Consider the following 12,795-nt stretch of genomic DNA (forward strand, 5'->3'; position numbering starts at 1 on the left):
TCTTTCCTGCGAGCTGATTTTCGCCTTTCTTCATTGAGCTCATGTGCGGCATCACGGAGTTTCACCTCTGAACCAGGAGCACTTGCCGGGATGATGTCCAATTGTAAGTCTTTGCTCTGCATTGGGAGGTGGAGAAAACAGTACAGGAGTTCTCTAAGCATGAGAGAAACATAGTGGAAGTAAAAGAACAGAATATCTGGTTGCCACATTAACTCACCGCTTTGGAGTCTGAGATTCCCAGTGCTTTTTCTAATGCTACACGATATTTCTCCATGCGAAGGGAGAAATCCCGATATCGCTTATCAACTGCTGTGACCCAATTTTTAATTTCCACTGCATGGGAGTGCCCTTTTTCACAAAAGCCATCAGCCAGTTGTATCAACAGTTTCACACGATCTTTGGTTTGCTGTAAACAAGAACAGAACAAATTTCAGACATTGGCATTTTCTCTTTACGAAAAGCCATGACAATTCAAGTGTTAGCATTAAGGTTACCCAGTGTAAGAGTACCATATATTAAAGCACTGATATTATGGGCTGATTAAAAGTTTTATTTTCATACAAGTCCATTTAAAAAACAATGCTAAGATGTAAGCAAGTTGCATGAAACTAAAAAAATTTAACTTTGTGCATAACAGCGCACTGAGAACTGAACTAACCAAGAAAAATGAACAAGAATTAATATGTGTGATGATGTTACATCCTTAAACATCATTAATCTGGTCGAAATATACTACATTCACTAGAAAGTGCAACTAAGCATAAGTGTCCTCCAACTGTTCCTCCATTGTAGCTTCTGAACGCTCAAAATGCTCAAATTATTAAAATAAATTTCAGGCACTGAAAGTCTAATTTTTAAAATGGAGGTATTTTTTCCCCATTTACACCTATGCCCTATGTGAAAACCCAGCTATCAAGAGCGTTAGTACATTTTCAACATCAACAGATGAAACATCAGAACTCAAGCTACGATCTTACCCGTCATGGTCCTATTCTACCTCTTATCCTGCTTTGAGTTCAGCAAAAAATGGCAACGTTGCCATTCAGGACTAAGTAAAAATCCAGGTTTTGCTTCATGTGTGGACTGAAAGTACATAATTCTTTCAAACCCAGGCATCTTGCTTACCTTTGCAGTAATTTGGAATTCTTCATGTTCTTTTAAAAGCTCTTGAGTGTGTGGAATGCTGGAGCCTGTGGATGTGTGTGTGGACAGATAGAACTCTCCAGTATCATGGATCCACTCTAGAGCCTACAAATAATTGAAGCATATTGTGTCACAAGTAGCCATTTATAGCCATTAATATGAGGACCAATTTCCATTAAAACTTTTAACTTAATTTTTCAGTAATGTTGGATTAAACTCTTCTGGATATACTTTCCACCTGCAGTACAGGCCTCTCTTTCCACACACACACAAAGCGTTACCATATTACTTTTTAAGCTACATGAGACATTATAGCATGTAACTTGCTAGAATGTACAATATGCTCAATTTACGGGGATTGTATTAAATGTGGGTTTGACTTTTTGAATCAATCATTCTGAATTATTACAATTTCTAAAATTGGTGTGCGACAATCTCTAATGTTATGTTGATACATAGATTTCTCTACATTTTAGCTTAATTAGAAACTGTAAAGTGTATAGCATGTACTAGGCAAGGAACTGATACATGTATTTAGAGTCAGCTGCAATATTACAACCTGTACGCTACTTATTTTGTTACAGACATATTCATGTAATAGGCTTGAAACTCAGCTAAGGCAAGTACTGAGTTCTAGTCCATATTGTGAGTATATTTTCAGTTAGGGTTATTTATTAAACTAAACAGATCAGGTTACAGAAGTTAAAAACTACAGAAAGACTAAATTAACACTTATTTTCCCTATTAGTGTGTAACGTATCATTCCATACTACTTACATAACATGCAACATATTTTAATATAAATTTAATCTATACTGAATTAAATGTAATTTGTTTATGCGAAGTGCAAATAATTGTGAGCAACCATGTGAATTAAGATATATCAGTTAATTGCCATATATTTCCCATTTTATTTTCAGATAAAATATTTTACTGATCGCACATCTCTATTGTCTGCACAATGGAAAAAATTCTGATATTTTCAAAACATGAACATTTCAACTTGTTTAAGACTATGCTTTCATTAAACACATGCCATTGCTTTAAAGTTATATTTGTTGTTGTCAATTCAAGAATGTAAAGCAGTGAGTGTGAAAGAGTGAATAAGAAAAAGGAACATAAGAAATAGAAGCAGGAGTAGGCCATTCAGCCCCTCAAGCCTGCCCCATCATTCAATAAGATCATGGCTGATCTATCCCAGGCCTCAACTCCTCTTTTGGGCCTGCTCCGCATAACCCTCGACTCCCCGAGATTTCAAAAATCTATCTACCTCCTCCTTAAATATATTTAGTGACCTAGTCTCCACAACTCTCTGAGGCAGAGAATTTCAGAGAATTTCCTTCGCATCTCAGTTTTAAATTTGTGACCCTTATTCTATGTCCCCTAGTTCGAGATTCCCCACCAGTGGAAACATAGTCTCAACATCTACCTTGTCAACCTCCCTTAGAATCTGTTATGTTTCAAAATAAGATCATCTCTCATTCTTCTAAACTCCAATGAATAAAGGCCTAACCTGTTTAGCCATTCTTGATAAGACAACCACTTCATCCCAGGAATCAGCCTAGTGAATCTTTTCTGAACTGCGTCCAAAGCTAGTATATCCTTCCATAAATACGGGGACCAAAACTGTACGCAGTATTCCAATATCACCAACACCCCGTACAGTTGTAACAAGACTTCCCTACTTTTAAACTCTTAACCCCCTAGCAATAAAGGCCAAAATTCCGTTTGCCTTCCTAACTACGTGCTGCACCTGCATGCTAACCTTTTGTGTTTCATGCACAAGAACACCCAGACCCCTCTGTACTACAGTATTTTGTAGTCTTTCTCCATCTAAATAATAATCTGCCTTTTTATTCTTCTTACCAAAGTGGATGACCTCACACTTTCCCACATTGAACACCATCTGCCAAGTTTTTGCCCACTCACTTAAACTATCTATATCTCTTTGCAGATTCTTTGTGTCCTCATCACAACATGCCCTCCCACCTATTTACGTATCGTCAGCAAATTTGGATACTCTGCACTCTGTCCCTTCCTCCAAGTCATTAATATAGATAATAAATAGTTGAGGCCCTAGGTCCGATCCTTACGGCACCCCACTAGTTACGGCTTTCCAACCTGAAAAGGACCCATTAATCCCGCCTCTCTGCCTTCCGTGTGTTAGCCAATCCTCAATCCATGATCCCCAATACCCTGAGCTCTTATTTTGTGCAATAACCTTTTATGTGGCACCTTATCGAACACCTTCTGAAAATCTAAATACACTGCATCTACCGGTTCCCCTTTTTCCACGCTGATTGTTATATCCTCAAAGAACTCTAACAAATTTGTCAACCATGATTTCCCTTTCATAAAACCATGCTCTTTTGTCCAAACTTCTATTGTCTCAGAGTTAACATTTATTGAAGGAATTTCAAATAAAGATGAAAAACTGGAAATGCTAGAAATTCAATTTTAAAAATTTACTGAAAATAATCGGATTTATAGGAGTTAAGAGACCATAGGATTGAATGGGACAGCACTGTCTCATTAGACATGTTTTTTTAATCTTAAATTTCTGATGTTTGGAGGTCTGTTAGAATATATCAAGGGAAAGACCAATTCTAATGCTTCAAGCATTTCTTGTTTTGTTTCAGAAGTTTCATTTACTGAGTGAAAGAATAATTCTGATTGTTATTAATTCAGTAAAACTATCTCTTAACACACACAAAAAAGCTACAAAGTACATTACTTACTTGTTTAGCACTCCTCTCAAAAACCACATACTGCTGGCACTGGTCCAGTCTCTTCTTCCTCATGGTCCAAAAATGCAACACCCGGTTCTCCCTTTGTAACAACTCGTTAAGAATGTCTATAATATGCAAAGATTTTACCACATTAAAATCAGAAAGTCTATATGACTACACCAATTTGAGTTCAAATGAGAAAGGAAATCTCTAAGAGTCAACATGGATGTACAAGGATTTACAGTAGGAGGGTGCTACAGATTCCTAGGAAGGATGACAACTTGCATTTATAGTGTATAATTTAGAAAAATGTTCCAAGTACTTCTAAGAAACATGATCAAAAATATTAAGAGGGGTTAAAGAGATACATTTTAACAAGAGTGTCAAAGGAGGAGGTGATGGAGAGATTTAGGGAGTAAATTCCAGAGCACTGGGCCTAGGCAGCTGAAGGCACATCTATCAATGATAACATGGTCAGAAGGAACGGAAATACACAAGAGGCCAGAGTCAGAGGAATGCAAAGCCTCGGGGGAAGGGTTGAAGGGCTCGAGGGGTTCACAGAGACACAAGGATGAGGCCAGCAGAGCGGGCTTCTTGCTCCTGACCCCAACAGAGTTAACAGGAAGTAAGCTGTTGGAGACAGGTCGTGCGTAAAGTCATTAAAACTTTTCATAAGATACAGATGTTGTACCCAGGAAAATTTACATAAACATCCTCCAAAATGAATGAACATGCCAATTAAGATGGGTATTAAAAGAAATTACACCAAGCTTGCAGGGTAAAAAGGAGCATGTTCTGGGAGGAGTATAGGAATTTGCTAAAACAAGTGAAAAGCAATATTAGAAGTGCAAAGAGAATCTTAGAGATGAGTACAACTGACAATGTTAAGCATATTACTAAAAGGTATAGAACTGCCAGAATCAGAACTATAAAACCACAGTTAGAAGTTAGAAAAGCAGATGATAAAACATACCAGTGAAGATAAAATAGCTAAAATATTTAATAAACATTTAATAATTTCCAGAAGTGTTGCTTTGAAAGGATAATACTAACTCGCCATTCTGCAGTACACCCAACACAGTAATATAGAAGATTTTGAAGACAGTGTGACTTATGACAGGCAAATCTTGTGGCCAGATCATATATATCCTAGGCTGCTGAAGGAGAGCAGGGAGGAAATTGTGGGGTAAAACTAAAAAGTGTTGGAAATACTCAGCAGGTCTGGCAGCAACTGTGGAGAGAGAAGCAAAGTTAACGTTTCAGGTCAGTGACCTTTCATCAGAACTGACCTGAAACATTAACTTTGCTTCTCTCTCCACAGATGCTGCCAGACCTGCTGAGCATTTCCAGCACTGTTTGGTTTTATTTCAGATTTCTAGCATCTGCAGTATTTTGCTTTTATTTTAGGAAATTGTGGGGCATTGGTATTGTCATGAAAGAACCATTAACCACTGGTAAGGTTCTGCAGGACTAATAATAGTCAAAAGTAATACTTAACAGTAACAAATAGAATCCCTAAGAGATAGATGTGTTTAACACTGGATTTAGATGGGAAAGATGCTGCCTGACTTCTTTAAATATGTTACAGATAAAATGAATAGTGTATATTGGAGTTGCAGGTAGTTTTGAACAAAGTTCCATATTAAAGTCTTCCAATTAAATTAAACACATGAATATAGGACTGAATTAGGAACCAGCTGAAAAAAATAAGAAACAGAAAATATTTATAATAAGTCAGACAATGAGTGTAAGTGTTCAGTGGAATCCTATAAGATTCAGTACTTTCACCACAGTAATTTCTAATCTTTATAAATAATCTGGGCATCAAGCTAACTGCAGGGTAATCACACTTGCTGATGACAGAAAAGGAGGGATAGCATTACAGACAGGGGATACGGCAACAAATTTTAAATAGAATATATTTCTAAGCCAGGATAGTGTGTGATTTGGAGGTGATGGTGTTCCCCCATGCACTTGCAGCCCTTATCCATCTAGGGGGTGGAGGTCACAGAAGTAGGAGTTGCTGCTGAAGAAGCCACAGTGACATCCTATAGATAATACACTGAAGTCATGGTACAATGGTGGTGCACAGGATGGATATTTAGGCTATTGGATTAAGTGTTGATCAAGCATACTGCTTTATCTTGGATAGTGCTGATCTTCTTGAGTGGCATTACAGCTGCATCCATCCAAGCAAGTGGAGAGCATTCCGTCACAATCCTAATTTGTGTTTTGCAGGTGGTGGAGATGCTTTGGGGAGACAGATGGCGAGCCACACACCACAGAACATTCAGCACTTCTGACCTACTCTAGTTGCCACCAGCTTGGTCCAGTTGACATGAAATGTCATTCAATACCAAAGGGAGGTGGTTAGATTCTCTCTTGTTGGAAATGGTCATTGCCTGGCACTGGTGTGGCATGAATGTTACTGGCCACTTGTTGTCTAGGTCTTGCAGCATGCAGGCATAGACTGCTTTATTAGCTCAGGGGATTACAAATGGAACTGAACACTGTACAATTATCAATAAACTGCAACACTGCTGACCTTATGATGGAGGGAAGCTCAGTGACAAAGCAGCTAATAGTTGGGCCTAGGATGCTGCCCTGAGGTACTTCCACAGGAATGACCTGGGGCTGAGATGATTGGCCTGCAACAATCACACCCATCTTCCTTTGTACCAGCTATGACTCCAATCAGTGGAGAGTTTTCCCCTGATTTCCATTGGCATCAATATTGCTAGCGTTGTCACACCTGGTTGATTGTTGTCCTGATGTCAAGACAGCCTGTCACTCTCACTTCACCCCTGGAATTCAGCTCTTTTGTCCATGTTTGGGCCAAGACTATAATGAGCTTTGGAACTGAATGTCCTGGGAGAACTGAAACTGATACATTCATTAAGTGCTGCTTGATGGCACTGTTAATGATTCTTTCCGATATGTTGCTGATGAATGAGGAGGTTGCTGGCGTGGGAAATGGTCGGGTTGGATTTGTCCTGACTTTTGTGCACAGGACTTGCCTGAGCAATTTTCCACATTGTTAGGTACATGCCAGTGTTGTAGGTACAGAAGAACAGTTTGGCTAGAAGCACAGCTAGTTCTGGAGCACCACATCTTAGTTCTATTCTTAACTTTGGCAACACTGCACAATGTCTCAGGTATTTGCATTGGAAAATACAATAAACAAATATGAAGAAATTTGTGATATGTCATAAAGCGAGAAAGGTAAGTCATAATAAACTAAAGTCATAATAAACTAAATAATAAAACATAATAAACTATATAATAAACTAAACCTGGTTCTGGTCCAATCTACTAAACATGCCTAGATATGATACAAAATCTAAACTATGTCACTAATCGACTAAAACAAACAGGTAAATATCCATTACAGACTTTCTCCTGATGAAGATTAGTTCAGGTTATTGCTCCCCTCTCTAGCACCACAAAGCATTATATAAAGAGAGAGAGAGCAAGCCTGTGGGAAATCCATGTGAGAGACCAAAGATAAAAGAGAATCAGTGACAGCAGAGAGAGAAAGCCTGAGGGTAAACAGTGTGAGAGTCAGTGAGAATGGAGAGCACAAGCCTGAGTGGAAAGAGTGAGAGTAAATGAGAGCAGAGAGTGCAAGCCAGAGAGGAAAGAGTGAGAGAGTCAGTGAGAGTGGAGAGCACAAGCCTGAGTGGAAAGAGTGAGAGTAAATGAGAGCAGAGAGTGCAAGCCCGAGAGGAAAGAGTGAGAGAGTCAGTGAGAGTGGAGAGAGCGAGCCTGAGGGGAAAGGGTGCAAGAGGGCAAAGTCAGAGTCAAAGCAAGACTGAACCCGGAAAACTGAGAAAAATTCAAAAATGCTGTCACTGCCACAGAGGTAATGGATTGGTGGGTAATAGTTAAGTTGGTTTACTAAATTGTTCATTTTTTTTTTACACTGGAGAAATTCACTTTATGGTTGCTTCCATTGTGGTTTAGATTTGTAGATACAATTGCCCTGCCTTTAGCTAATATTTTACTATTTTAAAATCTCAGAGGTCAGTTTCTTAAGAGTTTTATAGGACAGTGTCTTAGACATCAGTTTCTTAAATCTTTAGAGTTCAGTGTCACGTGTTTTAGTGGTTAAGGTCTAGGTAATTTTAAGGTCAGTGGATTAACTACCATGGCAGGCCAGCAGAGATGTGTTGCATGCACACCCTATTCTATGTGGGAACTCAAAGACACTACATGCATCCTGGATAACCATGCATGCAGGAAGTGCCACTAGTTGCTTGAGCTCAAGCTGGAGGCACTGCAGTGCATCCGGAAACCTGAAAGCTTCCTCAAACTTACGTTCCAGGAGGTGGTCACTCCACAGTTACTAAAAGTGCAGGAGGTGAGGATGTGGGTGACTACCACACAGGGTAGGAGAAAGACACAGATAATGGAACTCACTAACCAGTTATCAATTTTAAATACCGAGGAGGGTGATGACTCTTTGGAGGAATGCAGTAAGAATCAAACCCCCGGTACCACAGGTGATTTGACTGCACACAGGAAAAAAGAAAGTAGAAATGCAGTCGTTGTAGAGGACTCAATAGGGACACAGAAAAGTTTTTCTCTAACTGTAAACATGATTCCCGAATGGTTTGTTGTCGTCCTGGTACCAGGGTAAAGGATATAAATGACGGGGTGTAGAACATTTTGTGAGGGGAAAGGGAACTGCCAGATGTCATGGCTTATATTGGAAGGAATGATATAGGTAGAAAAAGCATTGAGATCCTTCAGGCAATGTTTAAGGAGCTAGGAAATTTTTTTAAAAAAGGACCTCAAAGGTAGCAATCTCAGAATTACTCCCAGTGGCACATGCTCATGAGTTCAGAAACAGGAAGATAGTGCAGGTAAATGCATGGCTGGAGAAGTGGTGCAGAAGAGTTTCAGATTCTTGGGGCATTGGGTCTGATTCTGGGGGAAGGGACACCTGTGCAAAATGGATGGGTTGCAAGTGAACAAAGCTGGGACTAATGTTTGTGCTGAGAGGTTAACTAGTAATGTCAGGGAGGGTCTGATCTAATTAGACAGGGGGAGGGAAACCAGAAGAAGCATAAATTAGATCAGAGAACAGAGAGAGATAAACAACAGTAAAATTAGAAATATCCCAAAAATTGCAGCAGCCAGATAGAGGAAAATAGCAAAAGTAGCAAAGGAGGGAGTAAATTGTATGTACATCAATGTCCGTAGGTAACTAATATGGTTGATGAAGTACAGGCACAAATTGCGACATAGGATTATGATGTGGTTGCATTAACAGAGAGATGGCTCAAACAAGGACAGGAATGGGTTTTCAATATTCCTGGTTACCAAATATTCAGGAATGATAGAGAAGGAAAATCAGGAGGGGTGTGGCAGTATAGAACATAGAACAGTACAGCACAGTACAGGCCCTTCGGCCCATGATGTTGTGCCGAACCTTTAACCTACTCTAAGATCTAAGTAACTACCTACCCTTCATTGATCATTGATCTAGGACTGATTCTATGCGGCTTGAGTTACGGAATGGCGGGGGTGGGGAAGCTGCTCCATTATTGGGAGTTCTTTTTTTACAATTCCATACAGTGAGGAGATAGATGAGCAAATCTGTTGGCGAATTTCAAAGGTGTGTAACATGAATAAAGTTTTAATATTAGGAGACTTTAATTAGCCTAATATAAACTTGGAAAAACATAGTGCTAATCAGGGGAAGGTGAAGAATTTCTGATATGTGTACAGAAGAATTTTCTCAATCAAAATGTCTCCAGTCCACAAGGAAGGAAGCAGTGTTGGATCTGCTTCTGGGAAATGAAGTAGGGCAAGTGGAATGTGTTACAGTAGGAAATTATCTAGCTAACAGTAACCACAACATTATTCGGTTTAAAGCAATTATGGAAAGAGACCAAAAGAAATCAAAGGTAAAAATGCTCAACTGGAAAACAGCTAATTTCAGTAATTAGGGTAGATTGGAAAAAGTAATTGCAGGGTATTGCAGGAACAGAGCAATGGAGGACATTCAGGAAAAAGGTAGTTCAGGTACAAACTAGACATGTTCCTTTGAAGGGAAAAACATCCAAAGCTAATGCAACCTGAATGACAAAAGAAATAAAAGTTGAAATAAAACGGACAAAGTAAACTTATGACAAATATCAGGAGAAAGATTCAGTTAATAACCAGATTATGGAAAGTACAGGAGAGATTAAGAAATTACGAGAAAAGATTAGCGAGCAACATTAAATTGAACCCTGAAATATTTTATAAACATATAAAGTGCAAGCAATTAGGAAAAAGTTGGCCTATTAAGGACCCAAGGAAAATCATCACGTAGAGGCAGAGGAAGTACATAGCTAAAGTATTAATGAGTACTTTGCATGTGTCTTCACAAAGGAAGTGGATGATGTGAAGGTTATACTAAGAGAAGAAAGGGAAGTTACAGACAAGATTGTAATAGATAGAGAAGACATGTTAAAATAATTAGCATTACTGAATATCTCCTAGGCTGCTGAGGTACCATTACACTACTGGATGTATTCTGTAGGCCACCAAATAGTGGAAAAGATAGAGAGGAGGAAATTTACAGGGAAATTACAGAGAGATGCAAAAACTATACAGTAGTGATAATTAGTGATAATGGGGGAATTCAATTATCCTAATATAGACTTGGATAGTAATAGTGTAAAGGGCAGAGAGGGGGAAAGAGTTTCTGAAGTGTGTTCAGGAGAATGTTCATTATCAGTATGTTTCCAGCCCAAGGAGGAATGAGGCATTGCTGGATTTGGTTCTGAGGAATGAAGTGGATCAAGTGTCAGTAAGGAAACATGTAAGGAACAGTGATCATAGTATCATCAGGTTTAGGTTAGCTACAGACAAGAACAAGAAGCAATTTATAGAGTAAAAATACTTAATTGGAGGAGGGCCAATTTCAGTGGGATGAGAACAGATCTATCCCAAATAAACGGGATTCAAAGATCAGCAGGCAAAACTGCAAGGGAACAGTGGGCTCCCTCTAAAGAGGAGATGGTTCAGGGATGGTTGAGGTACAATCTCATGAGGGGGAAAGTTAGACAACCAAAGCTCCCCGGATGATGATAAAGATAGAGAGTTAGGTGAAGCAGAAAAAGGATGAATATGACAGATGTTAGGTTGATAATTCAAGTGTGAACAGGTTGAAAAAAGAAAGTTCAGATGGGAAGTGAAAAAGGAAATAAGAGAGACAAGGAGAGAGTCTGAGAAGTGGGACTGGCAGCTAACATAAAATGGAATCCAAAAGGCATTTAAATGGTAAAATGGTAGTAACAGAAGGGATGGGGCCGATTAGGGATCAAAAAGGTACTAAATTAGTACTTTGCGGTATGTTTTTACCAAGGAAAAAGATGCGGCCTAAGTCATAGTGGTGGAGGAGGTAATTCAGATACTGGATGGGCTAAAAATTAAAAAGGAGATATTAGCAAGGTTGGCTGTACTGAAAGTTGATAAGTCACCAGAACTAGATGGGATTCATCCAAGGATGGCCATAATCTTCCAATTCTCCTTAGATATGGGTGTGGTGCCAGAGGACCAGAGAATTGCAAATATTTCATCCTGTTCAATAACAGTGTAAGGATAAATCCAGCAACTACAGGCGAGTCAGTTTAATCTTGGTGGTGGGAATGCTTTTTGAAACAATAATTGGAATAAAATTAAAAGTCACTTCGACAAGTGTGGATGAATTAAGGAATGCCAGCACGGATTAGTTAAAGGCAAGTTGTGTTTGACTGAGCCAGATGAAATTTAATGCAGTGAAGTGATACATTTTGGTAGGAAGAACAAGGACTTGTGATAAATAACGGGTACAATTCTAAAAGGGGCTGCAGGAATACAGAGACCTGGGGTTATATGTGCAGAAATCTTTGAAGGTGGCAGGGCAGGCTAACAAACTGGTTAAAAAGGCATACAGGATCCTGGGCTTTATAAAGAGAGACATAAGAGTACAAAAGCAAAAAGGTTATGATGAACCTTTATAAAACACTGATTCAGCCTCAACTGGAGTATTGTGTCCAATTCTGTGCACCACACTTTAGAAAGGCTTTACAAGGGTGCCTAAAAGTATTACAAGAATGGTCCCAGGATGAGGGACTTCAGGTATGTGGATGGACTGGAGAATCTGGGTTGTTCTCCTTAGAGAAGAGAAAGTTGACAGTAGATTTGGTAGAGGTGTTCAAAAATCATGTGGGGTCTAGACAGAGTAGAACAGTCAAGAACCTGTGGACACTAATTTGAGGTGATTGCTGCTTTTGCCAATGACGACATCAGAAAAACATTTTTACGTAGCGAGTGGTTAGTATCTGGAATGCACTGCCTGAGAGGGTGGCAGAGGCAGGTTCAATCATGGCTTTCAAAAAGGAACTGAATAAGCACCAGAAGAGAAAAGTATTGCAGGGCTATGGGGGGAAAAGGGCAGGGGAGTGGGACTCCCCTGTTTTTGGAAACCATCATCAAGAATAAAATAAACTTTCATTGGGAAAAGCACAGGTTAACCAAGGAAAGCCAACATGTATTTGTTAAAGGTAAATCATGTGTAATAAACTTGTTTGAATTCTTTGATGAGGTACCAGGCAAAACTGATCAAAGTAGTGCAGTGGATGTATACAAATGGACTTTCAGAAGGCATTCAACAAAGTGCCACACAGAAGGTTTATTAAGAAGCTGGAAGCTCATAGAATTCAGGGGAAAGTAGCAGTATGGATACAAAATTTTTTCAGTAACAGGAAGCTAAAAGCGGTAGTGAATGAATGCTTTTCAGATTAGAAAATGGCTTGCACTGGTATTCCCCAAGAGTCAGTTTTGGGTCTATTATTCATTTCATTTTTTATAAGCAACATTAAAAAGTTGGTGGATGATATGAAACTTGGTAAAGTAGTAGATAGTGAAGATAGTTATGGATTACAGG

At 39.1% G+C, this 12,795-nt stretch overlaps 1 protein-coding gene across 4 annotated transcripts in view; it reads right to left on the reverse strand.

The window, feature by feature from the left end:
- LOC137384483 (triple functional domain protein) overlaps positions 1-12,795 on the reverse strand; it is an 873,575-nt gene that overhangs the window by 313,845 nt on the left and 546,935 nt on the right. For all 4 annotated transcript variants that reach the window (XM_068058645.1, XM_068058631.1, XM_068058625.1 and 1 more), the window contains 4 exons: positions 3,882-3,997; positions 1,126-1,248; positions 218-406; positions 1-116 (listed from right to left, as the gene is read on the reverse strand). In XM_068058645.1, coding sequence (XP_067914746.1) covers positions 1-116; positions 218-406; positions 1,126-1,248; positions 3,882-3,997 — 544 coding nt within the window. The remainder of the gene's footprint in view (positions 117-217; positions 407-1,125; positions 1,249-3,881; positions 3,998-12,795) is intronic.

Source organism: Heterodontus francisci, chromosome 2, assembly GCF_036365525.1.
Source record: "Heterodontus francisci isolate sHetFra1 chromosome 2, sHetFra1.hap1, whole genome shotgun sequence".
NCBI lineage: Eukaryota > Metazoa > Chordata > Chondrichthyes > Heterodontiformes > Heterodontidae > Heterodontus > Heterodontus francisci.